Source organism: Urocampus carinirostris, chromosome 15, assembly GCF_059441175.1.
Source record: "Urocampus carinirostris isolate Australia breed hairy pipefish chromosome 15, RoL_Ucar_1.0, whole genome shotgun sequence".
Lineage (NCBI taxonomy): Eukaryota > Metazoa > Chordata > Actinopteri > Syngnathiformes > Syngnathidae > Urocampus > Urocampus carinirostris.
This window is the reverse complement of record NC_142363.1, coordinates 31308445-31336083: the sequence shown is the minus strand read 5'-3', so window position 1 is coordinate 31336083 and position 27639 is coordinate 31308445. Positions and strand designations below refer to the sequence as shown.

The window sequence follows — 27639 nt, the reverse complement described above, 5'->3', positions numbered from 1 at the left end:
TGAGTTGTTGTTATGAGATATGTTATGAGTTTTTTATATAAAGGACATTTGTATTTTGTGCCTGCTGAAATTAAAAATGACTGACAGTCATAAGAAAATATTGCTTTATTTATCCAATCATATTGTAATATATTTGTTGTGTTTTCAGTAGGTTAAATCTTGGTTTCAGTAAAGATTGGACAGTCCGGCCCTCGGCTTGTAGCCAAATGTTTTATTTGGCCCTCCGTCCATTTGACTTTGACACCCCTGATTTAGCACAACTTCTATACATTTATATACAAAAATAATTTGTGAAAGCAGCTCCTACATTTTGCAAAGTATGAACTTTTACTCGGACTGATATTGGGCACAGCTTACCTTCAGCATGAGGTGATAGAGCTGAAGGTACGGCAAGCGCAGAAGCCCATAAAGTGCCAAACAAGTTGCACAAGCCATGGCTTAGCAAATTAATGCGATACCAGAGTTTTAACAGTAATGCCACAAAAAACACAGAGTTTGAGAGTTCAAATAAATCTCAAAACAATCAAATTTCAACTCTTACACCGGCGAGGTGTTTTCAGAACACGTCCATGGCCACCTCAAGGGGTACCAGGTCCAAAATCCTGAATTGGAATATCTTTGGTGTCTGGCTAGAAAACGATCTAAAATATTAATGCTGCATCTCCTTGGGATGCAAGTACATAAAAGAACAGATCTTTAAAATAGGTTATAATATGGTTATAGTAGTTTCCAAGTCTTGTAGTTTTTACCCTCAAATCTCAAATTCTTGTCTGATGCCATAGTCAATAGAATACGTCTTGTTGAATTTGAACATTTGGAATATATTAATGAGCTATATTATTGCGATCCTCTCAAAACAAAGGTATTTTTTGCACTTTGGCAAACCTCCAGAGGAAGAAAAAAAACGGTAGAATACGGCGTGTAAAAGGGAAGTTAAACAAATGTGTAATGCCGTCTAGAAGCCTTAACTGTCCCATTTTTTGAAGATTTTAACCTTGCGTTTTCCTTTAAAATCCCGCAGTAAAAGTATGTGTTCGGTTTCTCCCCATGGGCGATCACCACCCTAAACAAGCACACAAGACTGAAAAAACATCTTGCGTACGTGTAAGAAATACGTATAAATGTAACTTTTATTTTATGTAATTACTCTCTATTTATTGCACTATTATTTACAAGAATTACATTGTAAATATTTGCTTATCCTGACATTCTTTTTATGAATGTTATTTTTTTAAGTCTACGTGTTATCGCAGATGGCCACCAGAGGTCAGTAAAGCAACGTTGTACTAAACTACCAACGAAAAAAAAAATCCAGGAAGTGTTCGTCGGGAGGACTATCGAACACATGGAAGGTAAACAAAACAAACAGCGACTATGTCAACGTGTTTTAGTGAGATGTTATAACAGTTTATTGCCCGATCGACGTCGTAAATGTTTGAATTAATTAAATATGTGTGTGAACTATTCTTCTCAACTAAGCGCTTCCGACAGAACGTGTGTCGCGATCGTAGTCTGTATCATGTGTTTGTAAACGAATATTGATTGATGTGATTACAAGAAAAAAAAGCCGATGGTAGTCTATGTTAGGAGCAGGGTTGGGTAGGGTTACTTTAACTTGATTACTTTCAATTACTTTTGGATTACTCCAATACCAAATATGCTAATAAAAGACAAAAGAAACTAAATAGGAATCAAATGACTAAATTTTGTGCAGGCTTGGGGAGTAACAGAGTACATGGAACGGCAAAAATGATGTTGGCAAGCTGTTTGGATTTATTTTCATTTTGTTTCTGTCGTATTTTGTTAGTTTTGCCGGAGATCAAAGAGATCAAAGCCAGGAGATAAAGCTTACCACGCGTTGTGAGTCATAATTTTATTAATATTTAGTTTATTTTGTCTTTTATTAGCATATTTGGTACTGGAGTAATTCAAAAGTAATTGAAAGTAATCCAGTTAAAGTAACCCTACCCAACCCTGGTTAGGAGTTTAAGACATTTGCAAACGTCCCAAACACAGGAGGCGACCCTATGTAGTTAAACTCTATAATATCCATGATCGGATCACCACCTTATCGTGGTGGGGCACTTTGCGCGTCTCCATGACCCCTAGAGCTATGTCGGCGGGAGTCTCGTACTCCTGGTAGGGTTACCCAAGCCGAACAGGTCGAAGGGTAGAGTCCAGAGTGATCCCAAAAGCTGGTGGCGGCACGCTTTGAGGCGGTTTCCTACAGACCTGGATCCCGTTAGCCGCCTGCAGTTGTAGAAAGATGCCGGTCGTCTAGGGTCTCCCTTGCCACTGGAACCATCTTCTTTACAATCAAGATAGTGGCGTTGGGGAAAGCGCACCCCTTACGCCACTTTAAAAACCGTCATTGCGCAGGTATAATAATAATAATAATAATAATTTCCTTTGTATTGTCATTCTTTGTAACAATGTACACAGAACGAAATGTCGATACACCTGACCCGTTGTAGCGAGTCGGTGCAGCCGCAGCCAGAGGGCGCCGCCATTATACCAATTAGGTATGTGTCGGTCGAGGCGCGAACCAGCGACCTCCCAGTCTCAAAGCCGGCACACTACCATCTAGGCTACTGAGCTCCTCTTTTACCTGAGTCTCCGACCACAATCCAGGATCGGACTGTTCAAACATCAGCAGACTCACAAATAAAAGAAGATGGTCATCATCGAATCGATGGACAACCCCAACGATCCATGATCACGACTAGTAGGCTTTATTTAGTGTACTGTATTAGCCTTATTGTATAATATGCCCTCACAGTTATTTTGAGTTGCCTCAGACTTCTCTCTCAGAAATAAGGGGGAGTCAGAGTTTGGCAGGTGTCAAGTCATGTTTATTTGTGACGCCCTTGATCACAAGGAGTCCCAAAGGGCTGCACGGACCAAAGACTATAGCAAACTACAGACTATTGACACCATCCCTTGGTCTAAAACTTACATGAGGGCAAGGAAAAACTCAAAACCTCAACATGAGGAAAATGAAAAAATCTTGCACAGTTAAGTTTTTCATTGATCATATGAAATGAAATGATCTGCATTTATATAGCGCTTTTCAAGTCAATGAATATTTCCCAAAGCGCTTTACAATGTGCTTCACATTTACCAATAGCGGCCGTGCAGCCATGTAAGGCGCTAACCTGCTTATTGGGGGCATTAGGGGTTCAGTGTCTTACCCAAGGACACTTCGACATGTAACACGGAGGAGCCGGGATTCGAACTGCGATCTCTACCTCCTGAGCTACTGCCGCCCCAATATGCACGTGTATTACACATAAGTAGTCTTTACTAAGTATTCTTTTGTCATTTCATTGATTTTATCCGGAGTAAAACTCAAAAAGCATTAGTTAATTGGCGTAGCTTTCTATCCCCCTAAAAATTGGCAATTTCACTTTGTGATCCCCCCCTAAGAACGTATTCATGTCGTATCCTAAGGTCTTCTAATAAACGTTGCATTTGCAGAAATAAGGGCTGCACGGACCACAGATTATTGCAAACTACAGACTATAATGACACCATCCCCTGATCTAAAACCTACATGAGGGCAAGGAAAAACTCAAAAACCTCAACATGAGGAAAATGAAGAAACCTTGAGAAGGGACAGTCTCAAAGGGCTGCACAGACCACAGATTATTGCAAACCACAGACTATTATGACACCATCCCCTGATCTAAAACCTACATGAGGGCAAGGAAAAACTAAAACCTCAAGTCAAGTTATGTTTATTTGTGACGCCCTTAATCACAAGGAGTCTCAAAGAGCTGCCCAGACAACTACAGACCACAGACTATTATGACACCATCCCCTGATCTAAAACCTACATGAGGGCAAGGAAAAACTCAAAAACCTCAACATGAGAAGAATGAAGAAACCTTCAGAAGGGACCGCACATGAGGTAATTACCCCCTTCCAGGATGACCAGGCCAAAATGGATATGCATTAAAAAAACAGTACTATTAAAATAAATTTTAAGAAAAAATACTGCTAAAATCGTCCCTGATTTTTCATTTAATGTTTTACCGTAGATTTATTTTTTCCTTGATATTATTTTATCGGTTTTCTTTTTTTTGGTCACTTAAAATGTTTTTGGTGTTAATGTTTTTTTTTTCTGATATTTTTTAAAAACCTATTGCAATTGTATTTTTTCTATATATATTTTTATTTTTTGTATTTTTTTATCCGTAATATTTCTAAAAAAACTTTGGCATTTAGATTTTTTTTATGATTTCTTTTTTCTTGATTGGTGTCTCATTTACAATGGTCCTCTAAAGAACAACTACGTACAATAAATTTGCATAACAAGGCAACCATAGTCGAATATATTAAGCCTATTTGTGTACAACTCGTAGCCATCGTGTCAGAATCGGTGTTGATGACATTTGCGTCTCCTATTAAACTCGTTCTATAGGCTACGATCGCCTTTTTATTTGAATCACGGCAATCAATTTTCGTTTTCGTTATTGTTATTTTGTAGTGGCGATGAAAATTGGCCTCCAAAAATATGAAAGTATATTGCGGACGTGTAGTGTATTGTAATTGATGGACTATAGGGCCGTGACTTTTTCCTCAAGCTTTTAACCCTGCGGCTAATCCCATGATGCGGCTAAATTATGCATTTTTTCTATCGACCACCAGAGGCGCTAGAGGAGTACAGGTAAGAATGAGACACATGTAATTTAGCGGTTGAGGAAGAGGCAAGTTTAACGTAACTTGGTGCTTTGTGTATGGCTAAAACTAGCATGAACAGACCCTTAGCATGGAAAAGGTGTCAATTGAGAGGGGAGGGAAAATGACCATTTTGGAATCATTTACGAGTCTGTTTATTTGTAAACCAACGGATTACAAGAAGCAACGTCCAACCGAGTAGACATGCTTTTAGGCGGATTTCTATTCATCTGTCGGCATTATTGTGTGTTTTGGAGTCAATATTTGACACGGTTGGATTTTATGGATTGTCCTTGAAGCTGTTTTCGCGCACATTCAAAGAAGTTGATGTCCAGGGCACGTCATGGAGAGTTATTCCGGCCTAATAGTTTTCCTAGTACAGTGGAACCTCGGTTCTCAACCATAATCCAATCCAGATCCCTGTTCGAGAACCGATTTGTTCAATCACCGAAATCATTTTTCCCATTAAAATAATGTAAATCGTTTTAATCCGTTCCAACACCCTGAATGTTTACCATGAATATTTAACGTAAACATGAAGCTAACCCAGGCTAATCGTACGTTCGCGTTATCGTAATCTTCCGTACGAATGATTACGCTAACATGAACGTGTAAAAATAAAAAAATCAGGTCGTTTACAAGTCATTTAGCACCACAAGTGGCTAGCGCTTCATTGGAAAGGGGGCTCCGTTCCTACACCCTGAATTTTGGGCTCAGTTCCAACACCCTGAATGTTTACCTGAATGTTCAACGTAATCATAAAGCTAACCCAGGCTAATCGTACGTTCGCGTTATCGTAATCTTCCGTACGAAAGATTACGCTAACACTAACATGTAAAAAAAAAAAAAAAGATAAAGAAAACATTTATAAATAGGATTTCTTACCTTTGTGGTGGTCAGCAGAAGGCGCATGCTGTATTCCCTAGCAAGATCGGAAACTCGCACACCTCTTTCATATTTAGCTATTATGTCTTTCTTAAAGGCTATAGTTGTACGAACAACTTTTCTTTTTTTCACCTGTCCTGCTTGCACCGACCTTCTTCGGAGGCATAGTTAGGGGCTAAAACACTCCGTTCACCGATATTAAAAGCGAAAGCAAAAAGAGGCAAGTGCGCACGTGATAACAGTTGGTGACGAGGGGTGGGAGCCATCTACACGATCTACACCCGTACGCCGCTCAGCTTCGCACCCTAGCCTACGCACTCACGCATTACCGGCGTTCGATCTTCGAATTTTTGACCGAAAAGCGAAGCAAGAATTTCTCAAAATTTTTGGTCGAACTCCGATTTGTTCGAACTGAGAGGCGTTCGAAAACCGAGGTTCCACTGTATCTTGTTTCAGACTGATGGGGATGTTTCTCTTAAAAGTAAATTTTGAAATGGTCATCGTACCTCGAATCTCAAAAGTTTAAGCTTTCCAATAATATGTAGCAGTGACTTGTGATATCGTACAGACACGTACTTATCAAAAGTCCGGCGGCCCACTGACGGAATTTTAAGGTACCGTATATTATTAAAACACTTTCTGTGTACCGTCTTTTTTTGTAAACATGTCACGTTTCAATGTCTCATCTCATTAGCTGTACCACTTATCCTTATTAGGGTCGCGGGGGGGCTGGAGCCCATCCCAGCCATCTCCGGGCAGTGGGCAGGGGACACCCTGAACTGGTTGCCAGCCAATCGCAGGGCACACAGGGACAGACAACTCGCTCGCACATTCACACCTAGGGACAATTTGGACCGGCCAATCCATGGAATGTGGGAGGAAACCGGAGTGCCCGGAGGAAACCCACGCAAGCACGGGGAGAACATACAAACTCCGCACAGGTAGGCTGGTAGCTGGATTTGAACCCACACAGGAGGTTCCCAAGACCTTAGAAGTATGCCGCACACGCGCTAACCACTGCGCGGCCGTGCTGCCCACGTTTCAATGTGTATGTACAAAATGTTTTTTTCCTTTAAAAATGTACTGGGTGCGGCTTATAATCAGGTGCGCCATATAGTCCAAATTTTACGGTATTTTTCTTTTTCTCCGTAGTACGTATTGTAATATTCTTACAATTATTTTATTGTGTACCGGCAAACAAAATGAAAAAATATCCCCTTTTCATTATTGTTTTTTTTGCAGCGTTTAATAAATGCTTGCGCAAAGATGAAAGTATATATGCTAAGGGAGTGCATTGAGAGAGAACGGCAGCCACTCCGGCAAGCTCCCGTGTTATTTTCGCTACTTTTGTGATTTATTGTTTTGTTTTTGCTTATATCTTCAGTGTTTGCCTTGCATTGCCTTGCAGCACTTTGGATTACTTTCTATCCTATGGATATGGGTCATAACGCACAAAAATGCGTTTATTCGAGGAATCAACTCCTCTACCTGAAGAATTCTCGAGCCGGCGTGGTTTCCCTTTTACCTGACAAGATGAGGCGGCCCTATCGGGGGTGCAGAGCGGGGATGAATAAAGTATCTATCTATCTATCTATTGTTATGGGTGTCAAAGTTGTTCAGATCCAGAAGAAAATCGGACACATTGGCTGGAAATGAAAGAAGGCTTGGCTGACACAGCTTAAGTGGGTTGAAGGAGATTTCATTTCGAGTCAAAATTATAATGCTTGACCGTTTGTGGGCCGTCTCCTAAGACAAAGGTATCATCCCCTTTGAGTAATCAAGATTTATTACATTTCACCCTACCACATTTCATATATCAAAATGTACTTCTCACTTGGGTTTTCTGTCCATTTGTACTTCACCAGGAGACGTCGTGAATAGGAAGAGCTCGGCCATCACAGGAAGCGGACGCAAATTGAAGGACAATGCGGCCGACTGGCACAATTTTATGCTGCGATGGGAAAAACTCAACGACGAAGGCTTCACTGTTGCAGGAAAGATAGTCAACCTCAGGAGAAGCAGGTTGTTCCGTTTTCCATTGCACAAATGAGTCCAAATCATGTCTAAAGTATGTTTTTCAACCAGTGTGCCGCAGAGAATTGCACCATTAAAAAAAAAAAAGCATGATCAGCCAAATAAACACTCAACCACATCAGTAGGCGGCTGTAGATTACTATAGTTTTCTTTCTTTTACACACATGATCTGCTTTTGAGGTAGTACAGTACAGTGGTACCTCTACTTATGATTTTAATTCATTTTGAGTAGTTTTGTAACCTGAAAACTTCGTAAAAAGAGGCGTGTTTTGAAAAAAAATGCGCTAATCCGTTCCAAAGCCCGCTAAAGTACAGGTTGATATTTTTTTAAACAAATCATAAAGGAGCATAAGACATAAAACTAGAGACCCATAATGTAAAAAAAGTAATGAAAATATGAATTTACCTTTTTGCCTCACTTTTCTTGAAAAACTGATCCAATGATGTCTGCTTGTGCCGGCTTTTGACAATTTGTTGGCAGACGTCATCTTATTAAGCGATACCCCGACCTGTCAAGACTCTTCATGGAATTTTGACAAAATGTCTTTAATTTGGGCTGATGGAACGATCACTTCGTCCTCCCCCATGTCGTCTCTGAACTCTTCCTGCATGTCGGTGTTTGTTTTCATACCTTTCTATCATCTCTTGCTCTGTTTCGATGGCCAGAAAATGTATTTTCCCCTTTCCTCCTTGTCCACTTTTCTGCATGTCTTTCGTGCGGTCCTCTGTGAGGTACCCTACGGTAGACTGTTTACAGAGAGGGAAGGGGATGCGAAGAGCATGCCGGGATTTACTCATACACACTGAGTATTTAGGTGTTTACAGATCAGGAAAGGGGACACAAAGAGCATGCTCAGAGTCACACACGGTTGCCAGGTAGAACTCTGGGAGTAGCAAATGGCAGTGCGTAGTATACTATATTTTCTACTCCGTATCCTGAAATGTCTTTGTAACGAGAGGCCCTATTTTTCTGTTCAGGTACTTTGTAACCTGAAACTTTTGGATGTAGACATTTGTAAGTAGAGGTACCACTGTATATTTATTTTGTTTGATTAGGTTGTTTAAGATTGCTCAGAAAAATAATTATAGGATGAATCAACTAAAAATCTTGCGCATAATTTTCTGATTTTATTTCAATTTCTTGTTAGAACCTAGTAAAAGATTATTCGGTTTCACTAGCAGGGTAGTTTTTGCTCTTTTTGAGTATTTTTTATATTTTGAGAAAAAAACCCAAGATGATGATTAAGTAAAATTGAAAAACAGTTTAGAAATGTTGAAAAATCTGGAATTATAACCATCAATCCATCTGCAGCGCTTATCCTCAGTAGGGTCGCGGGGTGCTGGAGCCCATCCCAGCTATCTTCGGGCAGTGGGCAGGGGACACCCTGAACTAGTTGCCACACAGAGACAGACAACTCACTCGCCCATTCACACCTAGGGACAATTTGGACCGGCCAATTAACCTGACATGCATGTTTTTGGAATGTGGGAGGAAACCCACGCAAGCACGGGGAGAACATGCAAACTACACACAGTAGGTTCAATCTCATGACCTCAGAACTGTGCCGCACACGCGTTAACCACTGCTCCGCCGTGCTGCCCTCTGGAATTATAGATCAGATTAATTAATGACCAGTATTACTCCCTCAGCCAAGTCGATCACAAAAATTTAATTGATACTGCAATTAATGATAATTTTTTTTTTTTAAATTTAAGATGAAAGCGGTGCCGGGAATTATTGTCATAATATATTTGCAGGATGGGCAGCACGGCGGCGCAGTGGTTAGCGCGTGTGTGGCACCGTTCTGAGGTCATGAGATCGAACCTCCTGTGTGGAGTTTGCATGTTCTCCCCGTGTTTGCATGGGTTTCCTCCGGGCACTCCGGTTTCCTCCCACATTCCAAAAACATGCATGTCAGGTTAATTGGCCGGTCTAAATTTGTCCCTAGGTGTGAATGAGTGAGTGAGTTGTCTGGATGGCAACTAGTTCAGGTTGTCCCCTGCCCACTGCCCGTAGATAGCTGGGAGGGGCTCCAGCACCCCCGCAACCCTACTGAGGATAAGCGTTACAGATAATGGATAGATGGATGGATATTTGAAAGACAGTGTGCCTCGAGATTGCTTTGCTGGAAAACAAAACGTGTATCTTGGCTGAGAGAATCCTGGTCTATCTGAAGCGCCTCAATTCTCTCCAACTTAGTTCCATTGCACCGTGTCTAAAGTCCTCTATCTACTTCCTACATAGTGGCGGAGAGGAAGGGTCTTCTAGTGATCTCGTGCACAGTAATACAGAACTTCAGGAAGAATGTAGAAAACTCGAGGACATCGTCAACAAAATGGTAGGCCAACAAATCTATTGTACAGTAGACCCCTGGGATACGAAATCACTATGGATTCAACATTGTTTTTATTGTCATTGTGCTAAAAATACCAATGACATTTTACCTGCATTTTAAAACTAGGAAAAGATCAAAAAATAGAAAAAAAAACCAAAAACAAATCAAAACATATATACAATATATACGTACATATATTCTGTGTTGGTTTATTTCTATACCATATAGCAGGGGGCAGAAAACTATGGTAATTAGGATTTCTTAAATAAAAACTTTAAAATTACAAAATAGTATGTAGTAGGTACGGCTGATGTGTAATATATGATTACCGTAAATAACATAGGGATAAAGAAACCAAATCCTGATTACCATTTGTGTGACTTGTCTTTAGCTGGTTGGGTGGAGTACCGGGTGGATGAACGAGAGGGGCCTAGGGACATGTGGCTCGAAGCCAGCGATTTTAAATTCTCCTTTTGTGAGGATTGTCATGCCTTTAGATTTCCTTTCCTCATTTTTAATAATACCCCCGATTGCCAATTGTTTAAGTGAGGGTAACAATTCGTGTGATTTCTTCCCATTTCTTGACGACCGCGAGCTTCGTTTCCATGGTGAGCATGTGTTTGCTTTTACATTTAGCATCACCGCAAGCCTAGTGACCCATCGCAAATACAATTACTCGTAGTATTTGCGAAGCTAGCGGGGGTGGTGTTTATGGGCTCACAAAATAATTTGTAATTTCTGTATTAGAGTGTGGGAAAATCCTTAAAGGGGAGGTGAAAAAACTACTCATTCCAAACCATGAAGTGAAAAAGTTTTTCCGAGCGTAACGTCGATCTGATGTCAATTTTTACCGTCAGGCGGCCATCGTAGCCAAGATGGAGCGACTGATGGCTTCCCAGCGAGGCCTGGTGGACCTGGAGGAGTTTCAGTTTGGGCCTCAAGGAAGAAAAATTCCACTGTTCCACAGCTGGAACACGAAAGATTTTGGTGAGGTTTTTCTACTTTTTTCTTACATTTTAAACACTGCGGATCTTTGCAGCTGTCACGCTTAATCCATTCGCGCAGAAGTCTAATTAACATACAGTAATCCCTCGGTTATCGCGGTCAATGGGGACCGAGTTCACCCGCGAAAACTGGGGGTGTGCGAAGCGGCAATGACTAAGCATTGTGTCAGGGCCTCCCCCTCCCCTTCACAATAAGAGTGTCCACACCGTGTCTTCAGTTGACATAAGCTCGCGCTTGCTCAAGTCAATAACTGCTTTTATTGAGAATGTAAGGTATATTTTTTTAGACCCGCGAAGCTCTGAACCCGCAAAAGTGGAACCGCGAACTAGCGAGGTTCCACTGTATACGCAGGAGTATGACAAAAACATTCTCAAAACATAACTCAATGCACTGTACTGACTCAAATTCAAAATCTGACAATCACAACTGCTTATACAGATGCTGAGCTAGGCAACTGATCTTAAGCTCTCCCATCCCTAGCACATATGACATGTGAGAGGAGAGAAAGTATTGCTATTTTATCCATCTATCTACCCTGGTCATATCCCTGGAGAGGGGTGACCGACAAACACTTACAATAACAAAGAAATTAAAAAAGGGAAAAAATAGCAAAAAACACACACAAACATTATTGGACCATGACCAACCCAAATGCCCAAAACGCAAACAAGTTAGGCACCTCGGCACCCGAGTCGGGCATGCTTTCGTCCCTCCAGATGAAACGGGACACAAGAAAGCGGCCATGTCACTCACTGTTCAACAGCAGGGCCCGACAGCTTTCGCTGGTTTACCCCTGCCGCATCATAGCCCTGTGGTATGGGCCCTCTCCTCGTGAGAGGTAAGCGAATTCTCCCACTGTGGTTCGCTGCGTGTCGTAAGAGGCAACTAAAGTGGAGGGAGCGAGGGGACTGGGGATCCTCTCCTCTCTATCTCGACTCCCTAAGAGACAGCAAGGCAAAGAAAGGGGGCGGGAGACCAAAAGGTCCCGCAAACCCTAGTTATAGTGTCACTAAATGTGAGAGGATGTGGAAGTAAAGCTACTGAGTGGAAAAAGAGATCAGAAGAAAGTATTGCTAGTACTATTATTTCATGAAGGAGGGCTACACTATAATTATCAGGCTAATATGACATCATTTTTTGTCCCGATAGGAAAAATATTCCGATAGTCACCTGCTGCTACGCTAGAGATAAGATCTTAAGTCTTAACTTGAACAGAAATTCAGGTCAGGCCTCAATTATCAATCATTACTACAGGTTGGGTTAGGGTTTCTTTCTCTTTTTCTTAAACTATCCACGCTCGGCACGTGTCTATCACTCTTCTTACTTTGTGGAGGATCCGCATGCGCGACGGATTTAGTCTCTCATGCGTGTGGAACCTCTACAAAGGAAAATTAGGAAGCATTATGGGTGAATAATTAAATGAAAACTTTGCCCTCCTTCTAACATAAATGTCCTCACAAAATGAAATGAATATTCAAGGTTTGCTTTGGGCTTCGTCCCTCAAATCATGTTAATTTGTTGTACTCGGGCTGGATTTTTTTTAGGACTGATTTTAATTCCAAGCATTTATGTATATATATATATATTTTAATGTAGTAGTAACGATAACTTTGTCATGTGCGCAAGGGATGGGAGTGCTTAAGATTAGTCACATTGCTCAGAATGTGCACAGGCTGTTATGTTGGGGCGGCAGTAGCTCAGGGGGTAGAGCGCTCGTCTTGGTATCAAGGGATCCCAGTTCGAATCTCGGCTTGTCCGTGTTACATGTCGAAGTGTCCTTGGGTAAGACTCTGAACCCCTAATACTCCCAATAAGCAGGTTAGCGCCTTACATGGCTGCAAGGAGGCTATTGGGAAATGTGGAGCACATTGTAAAGCGCTTTGGGAAGTCATTGACTTGAAAAGCGCTATATAAAATGCAGATCATTTCATTTCATTATGTTTGTAAAGCCCTCTGAATTTAAGTCAGTACAGTATATGGAGTTCTGTTTAGAGAACAATTTTGTGGTGGTCCTTCATATATCATTCCATCCATTATCCACACTACTTATCCTCAGTAGGGTCGCGGGGGTGCTGGAGCCCATCCCAGCTGTCTTCGGACAGGGGACACCCTGAACTGGTTGCCAGCCAGTCGCAGGGCACACGGACAATTTGCTCGCTCATTCACACCTAGGGACAATTTGGACCGGCTAATTCACCTGACATGCTTGTTTTTAGAATGTGGGAGAACATGCAAACTCCACACAGGAGGTTCGATCTCATGACCACAGAACTGTGCCGCACACGCGCTAACCACTGCCCCACCGTGCTGCCCGTCCTTCATATATGTTGATGCAATTTAATTCAACGGGTAGCGTAGCAAAAGATTTAAAGCTGCCCCATGTGTCACTCCTCTGTATTAGACATCGCCCCACTGATTATTTTTCAAATCTAAGAAATTTACATGAATTAGTTCGTCATGGCTGCATCTTAAAATCCAGTGCCGCTTGTACACAAGTTTTTCATAAATTTTGCGTATGTGGCTCTTTCTGGGCAGCACAGTGGTTAGCGTGTGTGCGTCCAGCTACCTTCCTGTGTGGAGTTTGTATGTTCTCCCCGTGCTTGCAAGGGTTTCCTCCGGGCACTCGGGTTCCCTCCCACATTCCAAAAACATGCATGTCAGCTTAATTAGCCGGTCCAAATTGTCCCTAGGTGTGAATGAGTGAGCAAATTGTCTGTCCCTGTGTGCCCTGCGACTGACCGGCAACCAGATCAGGGTGGCCCCGAAGATGGCTGGGATGGGCTCCAGAACCCCCGCGACCCTACTGAGGATAAGTGGTGCAGATAATGGATGGATGTATAATGGTTCTTTCTCCAGAAAATTTACAGCAGTGAAATGAAACGCGGAAGGTGTTTTGGTAGCTTAAGATCACTAACATGCGTTTCCTCTCCCCAGTCTCGTCGTGCGCCATCTTGCTCCAGTCCTTCACGTCGGAACTGCGTCTCAAGCGCGTCCTCCTCCAGGAAGTGGCCCACACCACCCACTCGGACCTCAGCCTGGTTTACCTTTCGTGTTGGCTTCACCAGCCGCTGATTCCGCCTCGCGCCCGCCTGGCCCTGGAAGCCGTCCTGCTGGAGACGGGCCAGCGACACCTTCCTGGTTAACAGCTTTTATTTTGAAAACGGGAAACAGAGCCACGAAAGACTGGGACAAACGCAGGCGTAATCCAAGAAAGTGGTAAAAATAGTGCAACTTTGTTTCCACATTTATCTACATATTAACACAAATATGAAAAAAAACAAAACATGTACAGACCTCTTAAAAATCAATACAATGCTCCGGCCTGCTCAAGGGAACCTTCGAGAAGGAGACTGGATTGTGTGAAATAAATAGGAATTTCAAGCACCAATCCTCAGTTTAAAAAGTCCATTCTTGTCTATTTCGACGGCTTTGTTACAGAACTTATTCGGAAAGAGCCATTAGACAGACCAAGCGTGGGCTTTGGAGAGCTGCACAACCGACTTGAAACTTGACTCGACAAGTGTTGTGACAAAGCCCACATTGTCTATCTGGCGGCCTTTGTTCCAGAAAGTTCTATAATAGTCCAAGAGGGTTTCAGAAGGGTTTACTGTAGTTCTTCTTATTCACTCCCTTTGCTTCCATCCTGATTGTTATAGAACCTTCTGGAACAAAACAAGCAGGTTTTCCTATGGAAGGTTCGGCCACTCAGTTTTGGATCGGCTGATTCACTGAAACCGCTCATCGCAGAGTTCTTTCTGAAAAGTCTCATCACCAGTTCCACACGCCAACTGTTGCAAAACCTCTGGAACCAAGCAGGCCTTCAACTTAATCCGCTTAATGTCTGTTCAGCTGGCTTTGCTGGGGTCTGCTCCCTCGATACCCAGGAGGGCTTGCACCGCCTCCAGGGGGACTCCCTCTGGGGTCTGAATGTGCATGGTGGTCCCGTCCGGCCCGTTGACGATGACGATGCCGTCCGTGTCGCTCAAACCGTCCGTTTCGATGTAAATCTCCTGGCCTTCCTGCACCTGACAAGTATCAGGGACTTTCTCCGGAGCTGGGATTTTCTCGGGTTCCTCGGCCTGTGCCGGAACCTCCGGCGGCGGCGGCGGGGGGACTTCCGTCGCAGGCTCCTCGGCTGTGGACACTTCCATTGGGGTGTCGGCTTGAGCGTCCTGGGCGGGCTCAGGGGTGCTGGAGGAGCAAATCCTAAAAGATGAGTCATTTGTTAGCTCTTTTCAAGTCAAGTCACATTTATTTATATAGCCCTTAATCACAAAAATGTCTCATAGGACTGCACAGGATTACAATTACACAATTACCTGATCTTAAACCAGCATTCACAAGCTAAATTCATTTTGTGACCTTAATAAATTCAGGTGGTACTAACCAGAATTCTCTTTTATAACTTATAGTTACTAGCAGAGTAATGATTACTATCAGCACTACTTGACCATCATTATCTCAATTGTACACCGATGCACTCCTTAATCCAAGTTATGCAACAGAACTTTTCCCCAAAAGTAACTATTTGTTAATGAACGCCTGTTTTATTCAGGGTTCATACACCTTTTTCATGGTCGAATTCAAGCACTTTCAAGGACCATCAAAGGAAGAAATGCAGCACCGATCAAAAGGTCTATTTGACCTGGATGGCTGAAATAAAGTCGCTATTTTGAGCAGTTCCTATCTATGATGTATGATCTTTTTTTGTCAATGGGCTGCTGTAAACTGACATGAATTCTGTCGTTCTGCTTGTTTACAAACACGGAACGAGCTCTATAGATGTTAATAATAGACTTGAATACAGAAGACAAAAGAAGAAAGTACTGTGTGTATAAAAAGCAGAAAAACGAGCTACATTTGGAATCATTTTATTGATATTGATTGCTCCAAAGCAGAGTGCATTAAACCTTTTAATCTTAGACCGCTAATCTTTTGCTTTTTGTTTTTACTGATTTTAATTGATATTTTGGACGTGTTTTTCAGAGGATCTGTGTCTATACTGGGTAAAATAGAATTGTAAATAGTTCATTTTATCATTTATAGCACTGTCGAGTTAATAGTTTTGATTAATTAGTCCTAAGTAAACATCTCTGTCCAGAATTGCTAAGCGTATTGTGGGTCTGCTCTGAAAGGGGCAACTGAAACCACATCGCTGTTTCAATAGTTCCGTTATTGTGGTCATGCTATGTTGCCACCAAAGTAAATCGGGGAAATTAGTAAAAAAGACAATTGATAAATGTTACTAAATATTTTGAGTGCTGAGAAAAATGAATATTAATGTGGCCTCTACCCCGTTATACAACATCAACAACAAATTATTTTACGGGCCCAAAAACGTATAAATCTATTGGTTGTATAAAATGCTGGTATGTTATTGGTTGAATTACCTCCCACAACGTCTTTCTCGTCATTTAGTTCAGAATATTATGTGCTTAATAAAGACTTTGAGAATAGAGTGTAAAATTGTGTTTACACTCAGTTGCACATATACGGTTTGTTGGATCCCTTAACCAATCGGGTCATAGGGGCACCATTTCCTGTGTTGTGTTTTGGGTAAGTAGAGCCTGGTCCCACCCATCCCTCTCCAGGCCAAATATATGTACATAGTCATTTCCTTTTTGTACATACACATTTTTTTCTAATTGCATACTGGCTTTAAACTTTTAACAAAATTGTACGGGGTTGTATAAAATTTCATTGGCATTCTTTTGTTAACGACAAATACAATCTTGAATTGGTTATACAATACTGCTTTTTTGCACTGTATTTATTCACGATGAGTGCCCGAGATTGCAGTGATGCATTAACATGATCTGCATCCACCAGATACTCCACTCAACCAGCTCATTTCATGTCACACCAAAGGTATTTTTTTTAATCATTGTACATATATATATATATATATATGAATTAATTGTCATTTAATGGTTTACAAGTACATTACAGGTAAGTTGTACCTATGTGTATGTTTTTAATCCTGGTACAACTGGTTTGGAACGCATCAGTTAAGCATTACCTTAGGTTTTTATTCCCCACGATACAGCCATTTTTTGGGGGGTTCGGAAACCCATCTTAGGACGGATTAATGTAGTATCCCGGGGACATATTCATTGTGTAAGCGAGCGTACAAATTCAAAAACGTAACCCCAGAACTCAAATAATGCAAGTATTCTGTCACCAATTTAAGACATTGACGAATGCTAAGTGCTTCCTACCCTGGAAAAAACACTTATGCCTCCCAATACTCGTGATACTAACTAAATTTCTTTCTAGAAACTTGAAGAAAACATTACGTGGGTCTTAAAAGTTTGTGTGCTTCTCTTCACTGAAACAAACTTCATCCTCCCCCTTTCAACAGTGTGCGATAAATGAACGTGAAGTGTGTGTCAATAGTAGTGTCAATTGTGACACAAGGCTGTCAAAACTTTTAAATGGACTCGACATAGATAGAAGAAAACTAACTCCACTCACGGTTTAGCTTCGCTTGAAATCGGCGGCGTGGGCGTCACGGGAGCTGCGGGTGTCACTGCAGGCGAGGGCACGACTAGTGACAAAAAGTGAGACCTCAATATTCATTCTTGGCAAAGATGAGATACTCTCACATTGACATACCTGCTTTCTCAATACCGTTGTGTTGTAGAGGAACACTGTTCTCCATCTTGAAGCGCTTGGATGGTGGCAGCATTTTGGAGTTCTGCAGGGTACAGAAATGTTTCGTATGCAGGCTGAGTGGGCTGACGTAAAGGGACCTCAGGAACTTACCTCCATGTATCGGCTACTTTTGTTGCTCACGCTAGATGCCGGAGATGCGCCGGGGACGACTTTCATCCGGTTCACCTCGTCGAGGATGCCCAAAGAACGTGCCACCTGAGAAAGTGCCATTTTGAGAAGTGGGTTACATTGATGTTTACATATACAAGTTTTTGGGGTGAAAAGTATAGTGATGGGGTCACCGACTACTTTTTGGGACTAATTGGTGCGAAAGGCTATCATTTTGATTCAATGAAATATTTCAAAAATAATTATTTTTTTTTACCCGGTTGTAATTATTTAAGATTAAGTCAACCACTAAAACACTATGACAGTTAGAAATTAAATTCACAAGAAAGTCGCAATAACCCATCATCACTGGTGAACTGTTTTCAGAACACCTACTCAGGTGTTCTTAGGGGGGGCTACCTGGTGCATGCAAAAACAATGTTGGCGACCCCCGGTGTAGTGTATTTTAATGCATGGCAAAAGTTGGGTAGGATGCCGATAGATTTATTCCGTTTCTGATTTTGAGCACCTGCAAAAGATGCTCAATCATTACTTTGACAATTATACTTTACTGTTGTTTGTTATTTAGACAATTTTGCAAAAATTTAAATCATTGTTACTATCGGTCAATGTTTGTGTTATCAGATTTCCACTCCCTTTAGAGCAGATCTGCTTTTGTAACCGAGGTGATTTCATAAAAAGATAGGGCCCAGAGGAGGGCTTTTGGAACAGATTCTATTTTTTTGGATCTTCATCCATCCATCCATTCATTATCTGCACCGATCTTGCGGGTTCAAAATCAATTTATATCTTTGCTCCTTATTTTGACTGTCCACAAAACTGTAAACTTACAGGAGTGCTCCGGAAGAAAATTGGACATGTCGGCTGGAGAGGAAAGAAGGCTTAGTTGAATCAACTAATTTAGGCTGGAAGGAGACTGTAATCCTAGTCCAAAAAGGGGCGCTTGATCAGGTATTTTAATACACTGATCACGTCATTGATTTCTCATGCCAGGTAGAATTCAAACTTCCTAGAAATATTACAATGACCCATCACCAGAGAGCCATTTTCAGAACCGGTCTAGTGGCTACTCAGGTGTTCTTAGGAGCTCCCTGGTGACCACCAACACCATGTCGGTGACTGTTGTGATGTCTTTTTAGGCTTCCTTGAGAGTCTCATAATGATAAAGGCTACAAATTTACCAACGAATACAGCTATTTGTTCTGCTCCTCTGGATGTTCTCACCTCAATGTTCCTAATCTCCAATGGCGAGGCACCTCCTGCTACTGGCGCTGCGATGTATTCCTGTGCGGCCTGTCTCACTTGGCCTTGCAGCGATTCAAACTCACGATAAACATCTGGAAAGTGAGTCCGTGGCTGATCGGTGCGCTCCACCTGGAACACAGATACCTTAGATCAGGGGCTGGGAACTTTTTTGACCCAAAGAGCCATAATAGCAAAATATATTGATTTGTTTTTCATAAATAATGGTTTCAAAACGAGGTGCAAGCAGTTATTTTGTAAAAATGTCCTAAATACCGTAAACCAGGATATTGATGTGCTGGGTGAAGAGAAGTGTGCTGTGTGCCTAGTTCTGCCCACCACTATCGCTCACAATTCAAATTGCGCTGTGTGCTTGGCTGGCATTTCAGGGTGTTTACTTTTCATTCTGTGGGTTTTTATCATAAAGTATCTCAACAGTGAAACTTAATTGTTTAATGAGCTTCCATATAAAGGATTATTTAGCTACCTACAGCCAAAACGGGGTCTGTTTGTGCAAAGCAACTTGACTGAACCGTAGTGGAAACTGTGCCCTTTATATTCTGGACCAAACCATCCATTCTTTTGGCGCTGTCTGCTATGTGCACACTAGACTCGATTATTGATGAAATTTGCATGATTATGATTCTATCTCCGAGCCATATGCACCTATGAAATAGCCAAAGGTCCCTGACTCCTGCCTTAGACTCATCCTAACTGCACCAAACATCCCTTGCATCTATACCTTGGCCAGCAGCATCTCCCAAACGCTTAAGACTTTAGTGAGACGCGGTAGAACGATGTCCATCAGCTCTTCATCCTCACATTGATCCACAAGCTGCAGACGGAGAACACGTCTGTCAAGGAGACGCACGGAAGACACGTACAAAAAAGCCGACAATCCGGCAAACCTCTTGTAGTCGCTCCCGTCTCCTTTCCACTTGCAGCTCACCACTCGCCAGGACCCCGGCCAGCTTGGGGGGCCGTCCGGGGCGTCCCCGCCGGCCCATGAAGCTGCCCGACACCTGACCATACTGAAGCACACGTTGTCTTGTAAGTAGCTTTCATTTGTATATACATGTTATTAATTCATTTTACCCTCGGTGCCCCAATTGACCGGCCCCGGCCACGCCCCCGGCCCCTTCCTCGGCCGCGCCCCCTCCCTCGTCCACGGGGCCTGCCTGGACCTCGGTGATGAACGCCTTGGAAGCCTCCAGCAGATGTAAGTGGGCCCGAATCCTGAGAAATAGAAATGGCCCAAAAATTAGCAACCTGGACATTTTGAAATACCTATATTACTTAAAAACACAAATGCATTAAGGGTTATGTACCATTAGCATTAACATGTCCAACTAACAGAATACCCAGTTTGTAAAAAACACTGATTAATATTTTAACACTGTGATAGAAATCTACAGCTAATGGCTTATTTCGAACTTCGGCTAACATAAGAAACTGGCTTAGCAAGTAAAGCCAATTATCAGTCAGGTACCGTTTGAATATTCAAGTTTTTTTTATTTAGTACTGCACAAAAGAAACAATTAGTTGAAACTCTCTGTGCCAATGATGGCCATAGATGTCAAAATGCAATTTTAACTACTGTAGGCCTGCTACCCGTGAATGCGTAAATAGAAATGACCATATTTATTAGTGTATAATGCACGCTAGACTATAACGTGCACCCCGTCCTTTTAATTAAAAATCAGTATAAAATAATTATATACTTTTTCTCGGCTTGGTAGGTAAGTGACAAACATTGTTGAATGCATGCAGACGTAATAAAATAATTCATTGACATTGTAAACTATGAACACAATACTAACATAATATTTTAAATGTATTTAGTTAATGTCCTTTAAAGTCCGGTTTCCCCGAGAGTTGTTTTCCAAAATGGGCTTTTGGGGTTTATTTGCATCTTTCAGGACAACTTTCTGTTTTCTCCATTATCTAACATTTGTCTCTTGTACCACTTATAAAAATAATGTGATGAGATAAAATCGAATGTCTAGTGGTTTGGAATCAGCACTCTTAACACCGTGACCAAGGTTCAATTCCTGTTTCATCCAATTTTCGCGATTCTCTTCACTAATATTTTTCGACAGATAAATCGTTGCACGGATATGGTAAAATCTTACTGTAAAACGCACACAGGAATTGTTTTTGAATTTTTTTAGGGGGAAAAAATAGAATGCTCATTATAAACAATTGAGTAGGGTATATATTATAAGGAGTGGATGAAAAAAAAAAAAACAATTGGTAAGATGCTGAACCAATTAAAAGTAAGGATTCTTCACTTTCAAATACGTAATAATTAGCATACTTTGTCAGATTCTGCGGCATCGGCTGTATCCTCCATTTCTCCCTCCTTGGCATCTTCCAGCGTGGTCGCTTCCACCATTTCTGCATCAACCGTTTGCGATGGGCCATCATCATCATCATCGTCATCGAGGGTTTTTGCTTGAGCTTCTTCAACTGGCACAGGTTCTCCATGGCTGGGATTGAGCCTATAGTGGCGGTTGAGTCCTCCCAGTCCGATGTAAGCCTTGTCACAGGTCTGGCAAGGATGCGACCTGGACTTGTGGCTGTAGGCCAGCGAACTGTCTGCGTCTCGGGAGCCACCCTTTTTGTCCTCGTCCTCCTCGCTCATGTCCGAGTAGTCGTCCGAATCAGACTGGTGGCTCTCTGCCAGGTCCTCGGTCTTGATGAATTTGTAGTCTTTGGCTTTGTACTTGGGCGGCCTTGAGACACGACCCGACCTGGTCTGCACCTTGATTGCTTTCTTCTCTTTCTTCTTCTTCTGCTTCTTTGCCTTCTCCTTGTCTTTGTCTGCAGGAGGGGCTGCCACAGCTTTTTGGCCCGTTACAGGTGGGCTGCCCTGTACCACTGTTGTAGTCAGTTTGACAGGACTCTTAATGAGAGGAAGCGTGGTACCATTGGAGGGGGTCTTAACTATCGACACGTTGGTCACTTTTACAGTGGAGGTGGCCGGCATCTTGGCGGCAGACGTGACGGAGACAGATGCGGCAGGGCCTGATGCGGGAGCTGGCAATTTGACCACAGGAAGCACAGATCCAACCACAGAAGTTGGACTTTGAAGCAGGAGCTGGATAGGGGGGTCACCTACATTCTGCTGCAGGAACAACTGCTGGCCCTGCTGAGACACCATTGGCTGTAGGTGGATGATTTGAGTGCTGCCATTGGTTGACAGCTTCACCTGTTGTTGACTGTTATGAAGCTGGGAGGCGGGCTGAACTTTCACTTCCTGTTTGGGAGCAGCCTGAATCTGGATCCTGACTGGTTCTGGCTGTTGGAATAAAAATAAGTTATTGTTTAGGTATCATGCATCTGTAGCTTAAAAACGTATAGTTTTAAGGATGTACTCGGCATAAATTATTTAATTCCAGTAGCTGTAGTGTCTATCAGATACCTGTTTACGACACTGATGAATTGCTGTTGTGGATCTATGTAATGTAATATAGTAATGATGATTATTAGACCCAACTACACAGACAAAATATGTTTATAATTATGATACTTGTATATATTCTCTTGCAAATTTCGAAACCAGGTGGAAACATTTGTTGGGGTGGAGAGGGATGGGTGCCACAAAGGCTGTACTGGCCAAAGACACACCACAGAAAATTGTGCCCCTATGGCCCAAGTGGTTAAGGGATCCACCAGCACCACCACCACAAGTCATGTTTATCACAAGATGTCTCAAAGAGCTTCACAGACCGTAACAGACTACAAACTATTATTAAACCATCCCCTGATCTGAAACCTACATGAGAGCAAGGAAAAACTCAAAACCCCAGCATGAGGAAAATGAAGAAACCTTGAGAAGAGGCGCACATGAGGTAACCTCCCATAAATTACCAAAATGTTTTTTCAATTATGACTAATATTCAAAAATATTGTAAACTCTCCTTTGCTATTTTGAATAAGATTTAGTTTGTTTTTTTAATGTTTCTTTTCTCTCTTAATGCCATTGCAAAATTAGGACTGTCTCGAAATATATAATTTTAATGATTACGTTTTTTATTTTCTGACCAAGGTGAAAAATCAATATTACATCTAAAACATTTGAAGATGAAAACGTATATTAGTATGCTGTAAGCTCTAATCAGTTATATTAAAGTATTAAAAGACATTCCATATTTCAGTCGATTTGTACCAATGTAGACATCTTTTTTAGTTGCATCACAGAAAATATAGAACTCAATCACGGTATTCCAATTTTCTGAGACGGGTCATGTAGATGTATGTTTAAACTACATAGACTACGAAATTTTTCTGTAATTTGACATTCGTTTTAGAAATGTTTGAAGACAAGTACTTCATTAGCCAATTGAACTCTCGATTTGTGGATCAATAAACCACATGTCGTTCTGTATTAACTTGACAAAGATCTCTAAAGGCATATAAGTTTTGCCTGTCTTCACTTATGCGTGTGTTAAGATGTAAGGAAAATACGAATTATACCAAATTCATGATTACCTGTAATTTGTGTGGAAAGCTTACCTTGGATTGGGTCAAGTGGACAGTGCTGATGGTATTGTTAGGGCTCACTTGCAATGCAACCTGCTGGGCAGCGCTCTTCAGGTGCTGGGAGGCAGTCTGAACCTGGATTAGTTTCACAGCCTGCTGTGGGCTCTGGGCTTGTGTTACCTGCTTCACTGTCTGCTGCACCACCTGTTGTGGTGTCTGGATCTGAACCAGCGGTTTGACCGCTTGTTGGGTGGTCTGAACCTGGATCACTGGTTTGACAGCTTGCTGTGCAGGCTGGATCTGGACTATTTGTTTGGCAGCCTGCTGAGGGATCTGGATTTGGGTTAACGGTTTGACCGCTTGCTGTGGGGTCTGTGCTTGAGTTATCTGCTTTGCTTGTTGCTGCTGCTGCTGGGTCTTGTTGCTCACCTGGCTGATGACCTGCTGTAGCTGGCTGGGGTTTAGAGCCGCATTTTGGACAGTGGGAGTTTTTATCTGGCTCTGTTGGAGGAGTTGCACGGCCTCGCTGTCCGACACTTGAACGACTTGCTGCTTGCTGAGCTGCTCCAGAAGTGCCTGTTGCTCCTCTGGGGTCAACCCGGAGCCTTCCACGAGGGTACCGTCGGGCTGCACGTAGATAATGGTTGTGTTGCTCATGTCTGCACCCAGACTGGATAACTCGTCCACCAAAATGCTTTGCTCAGTCTGCAAAAAGTCCACTAGATGAGTCTCTCCGGCTACGGGGGTAGCGCACGTTTCTTGGGGGAGGTCCGCTTGACCATGGTCGTTCTGCTCGCTGGAAAGCGCGGGCTCGCTTTCCGCGGGCATCTCGACCGGGGTACTCTCAGCTGGTTCGGGTGCGACGGGTACCGTCAGAGTCGCGTCCTCTGGCTGCGTGGAGTCCGCGGCTTGGCTCTCAGCCGGGGAGCGAGGAGGTTCCGCGGCTGTTATTGTTCTCCCGGACCCGCTCTCATCCTCGTTGTCCGCCATTTTGGCTGCGAGGTTGCTGTTAGCTAAGCGGCTAACAGAGAAGCAAGTCTTCCTCTCAAAAGTAAATGCAACCGTAGCGTGAAAAAAATTAGATGAATAGACGCTCGTCGAGAATGTGTGTGTGTTTGTAAGTGAAATGCCCGAATGCTGTGAAGAACAACATTAACACCGGAGCAGTGGAGGCGGACCGTAGATGATGGAATCTCGCTGGAGTTTTCAGCTAGCCTAGCTTAGCCTTCGCCTAGCCGCTTCTGGCGGGAAGTGATAAAACCCAGAATGGAATTCTGGAGCGAACTCACACTTTACGTTACAAAAGAGGTGCCTGGGTCCGTTTGAGGTTCGACCAAATTGGGTTTTCCACCCCAAAAAATAACATATAAAAACATTCCACTCTTCTAAAATATCGTTTTTTGGTAAATCCCCTACACAGAAATACGATCTAAAAATGTACATTGAAATTAGTATAAATGGATACTTATTGATAAATCCATAAAAAAAATAATTTGCAAGGGCTGCACTTAAAGGGTCAGTGTTTATTATTATTAATTTCCTCCAAGTGGTAAAAATGTAATTAGTTAAAAAAAAAGAAAGAAAAATGACTTAAATAATGAACAAATGCACATGAATTCTCATCTCATTAGCTGCACCGCAGCTATCCTCAGTAGGGTCGCGGGGGTGCTGGAGCCCATCCCAGCAATCATTGGGCAGTGGGCAGGGGACACCCTGAACTGGTTGCCGGCCAATCGCAGGGCACACAGGGACAGACAACTCGCTCACTCATTCACACCTAGGGACAATTTGGACCGGCCAATCCACCTGAAATGCATGTCTTTGGAATGTGGGAGGAAACCGGAGTGCCCAGAGGAAACCCACGCAAGCACGGGGAGAACATACAAACTCCGCACAGGAAGTCCGGTAGCTGGATTTGAACCCACGCAGGAGGTTCCCAAGACCTTAGAACTGTGCCGCACAAACGCTAGCCACTGCGCCGCCGTGCTTGCACATTAATTATTATATAAATTGTCATTAAACTCTATTCATTCATTACTCAAATGTTAAAAATTTTAATTTATTTGACATAACATGAGCCTCACCTAAAGGATGATTACAGTACACTATTGACGGCCATCTTGCTGCTATGGGTCCCTAAAAAAATGAAAACCTGGCAAAAGGCTGGGCAAAAAATAATACAACTTGTGCTTTTTGGTCAATTTGAGTCTCATGAGTTTGTATTCTTACTTGTGACTTTCAGCACTAGTTTTCGGTTGCACAAAAGAATATAGTGACATCTAGTGGCCAAATAATCCACACTGTCCCTTTGAGATTGATCTATTTCCATCCCAAAAAGGCTTGGCAAAAAATCGATGGAAATGTAAATGTTGCAGTTTGGTCACTGAGTCTCCCTAGTTTATATTCTTACTTGTGATTTTTAGCACTGGTTTCCGGTTGCATGAAACAATTCAGTGACATCTAGTGGTCAAATAATACACACTGTCACTTTGACATTGAGCTATTTCTATCCAAAAATGCTCGGTAAAAAGATGAGAACATAAATGCTGCAGTATGGTCACTGTCACACTGTCCCTTTAATTTTCATATTAGGGAGCTTCAAACCATCATCCTGAGGGCTGCAATTGGTTCCCGGGTTGCAAGTTTAAGTTACAATAAACATTTGTTCGCCACAGGAAAAATTGAATTTTATTATGCTAAATTTGAATACATTCTGGAAATGTTTGAGTTTATAATCAAGATATTAAAGTAACAATCTGCTAAAATGTTTTGCCTGGTTGAAACGTTTATTTAAATCATAACAAGTAATTTGGATAAATATGATATTTGTATACCTTGTAGGGTTGATTTTGGCTTTATAAAGGATAGTGACGTCAAACGGTTTAATCATTCGAGAATCCGATGACAATGCAAGTCTCAAAGGGCTGCACCGAGCACCATTACAACATTCCTTGATCTGAAACCTACACGAGGGCCAGGAAACACTCAAAAACCTCAGGATGAGGAAACTAAGAAACTCTGAGATGAGGTAATCCTTCATCCGGAGGACCAGGCTGCAATGGATGTTGCAAGGGTATCAGCAGACATTACACAGTCATAATTAACATTGAATATGTGTAGGTTTTACAATTTCCTGCCCCAAAATGTTTAAAGATACTCCAGGTTCTAAAATCTAGATGATGGCGTACATCAGGCCCAAGTGCCGGTACAATGGTTTGAAATGCAGGCACAGTGCAACAACCTGGCTCATACTTCACCCTCAAGGACAAGAAAATAAGAATCTGAGGTCAACAACACTCATAAGCTGTAGCGTATAAGTGTGTCTTAAGCAAAGATTTAAACAAATCCACTGAGGTTGCAAAACGTATCTAGGAGGGCATAGCATTCCACAGCACTAGGGCTCAAATGGAGACTCCTCTTGTACCTGCAGATATCTTCTTGGCTCTTGGAATCACTTGTAGACCAAGATTTTTGGTGCCAAGGCTCCGAGCAGGAACATAGGGGGCAATTAACTCAGAAAGATGCATTGGAATTTTGTATAATAAAAAAAAAATTCTGTGGTGAACAAATATTTACTGTAATGTGACGTTTGAATTGTATTAATTGTTAATGAGTAAACAAAGTAGTGTACATTGTTTACAATAAGATAAGACATGTCTCTCCAGCGTAAACAAGAAATCCAGCCATTTTCTCTCCAGCGCTCATGTTCACCAGGGTGGTGGGGTAAAAATGTAATAAATTACTTAAAATAAAAATAATATAAAGCTAGAACGGCACTATATACAAGGTAGTGCTTGTAGACAGGGCTAATATGTAAGTGCATCGGAAAATAGTGCGATAATAAATGGCGCAAAAACACTTTTTGCATTTCAAAATTCGAGGGCGTCTTTATTGTTATTAACATAAAATGCCGATTAAATTTTCTTTGCATCCTCTGCATATATTAAGCACTTTTTGAATCTTTCATAACTTCACAAAAGCTTTAATTGGTACCTCCATCTACGTAATTTAACGTTGACAAATTTGCAAAAAAAGACGAAAATCGCCCATAAGGCACTTTCCGGGTTTTGCATTCAACCCTTTATGTTTTCTTTTTTTTTTTCGTCGTATTTTTTTATTGATATGTGGACACAATTGCAGCAAAAAGTAAAAGAACAATTCTTAACATGGATGGGGCTGCAATGTTTTA

General features: G+C 42.0%; 2 protein-coding genes across 2 annotated transcripts; one reads left to right on the top strand and one right to left on the bottom strand.

Moving 5' to 3' along the window:
- The first annotated feature begins 1267 nt into the window (after nt 1–1267).
- Nucleotides 1268–14328, top strand: cinp (cyclin dependent kinase 2 interacting protein). The gene is made up of 5 exons (XM_088354637.1): nt 1268–1352; nt 7431–7587; nt 9845–9938; nt 10793–10922; nt 13875–14328. The coding sequence occupies exons 1-5, from the start codon at nt 1346–1348 to the stop codon at nt 14081–14083; spliced, it is 597 nt and encodes a 198-aa protein (XP_088210763.1). The 5' UTR covers nt 1268–1345; the 3' UTR covers nt 14084–14328.
- On the bottom strand, nt 14073–24699 carry znf839 (zinc finger protein 839). The gene is made up of 10 exons (XM_088354636.1): nt 23484–24699; nt 21283–22266; nt 20061–20201; nt 19874–19996; nt 19708–19800; nt 18948–19097; nt 17706–17810; nt 17556–17637; nt 17415–17487; nt 14073–15146 (listed from the first exon to the last, which is right to left on the bottom strand). Exons 1-10 carry the CDS (start codon nt 24438–24440, stop codon nt 14786–14788), a joined length of 3069 nt encoding a protein of 1022 aa, XP_088210762.1. The 5' UTR covers nt 24441–24699; the 3' UTR covers nt 14073–14785.
- Nucleotides 24700–27639: the final 2940 nt, after the last annotated feature.

What these genes read in the sequence shown, in the direction of transcription:
- znf839 (XM_088354636.1), bottom strand. Translation starts at nt 24,440, where the DNA reads ATGGCGGACAACGAGGATGAGAGCGGGTCCGGGAGAACAATAACAGCC. An exon ending in TCCACTTGACCCAATCCAAG is followed by an intron (nt 22,267 to 23,483) that starts GTAAGCTTTCCA and finishes TTATTCCAACAG; the next exon opens with CCAGAACCAGTCAGGATCCA. An exon ending in GGTCAATTGGGGCACCGAGG is followed by an intron (nt 19,997 to 20,060) that starts GTAAAATGAATT and finishes CGTGTGCTTCAG; the next exon opens with TATGGTCAGGTGTCGGGCAG.
- cinp (XM_088354637.1), top strand. An exon ending in GTCAACCTCAGGAGAAGCAG is followed by an intron (nt 7,588 to 9,844) that starts GTTGTTCCGTTT and finishes CTTCCTACATAG; the next exon opens with TGGCGGAGAGGAAGGGTCTT. An exon ending in AGGACATCGTCAACAAAATG is followed by an intron (nt 9,939 to 10,792) that starts GTAGGCCAACAA and finishes TTTTACCGTCAG; the next exon opens with GCGGCCATCGTAGCCAAGAT.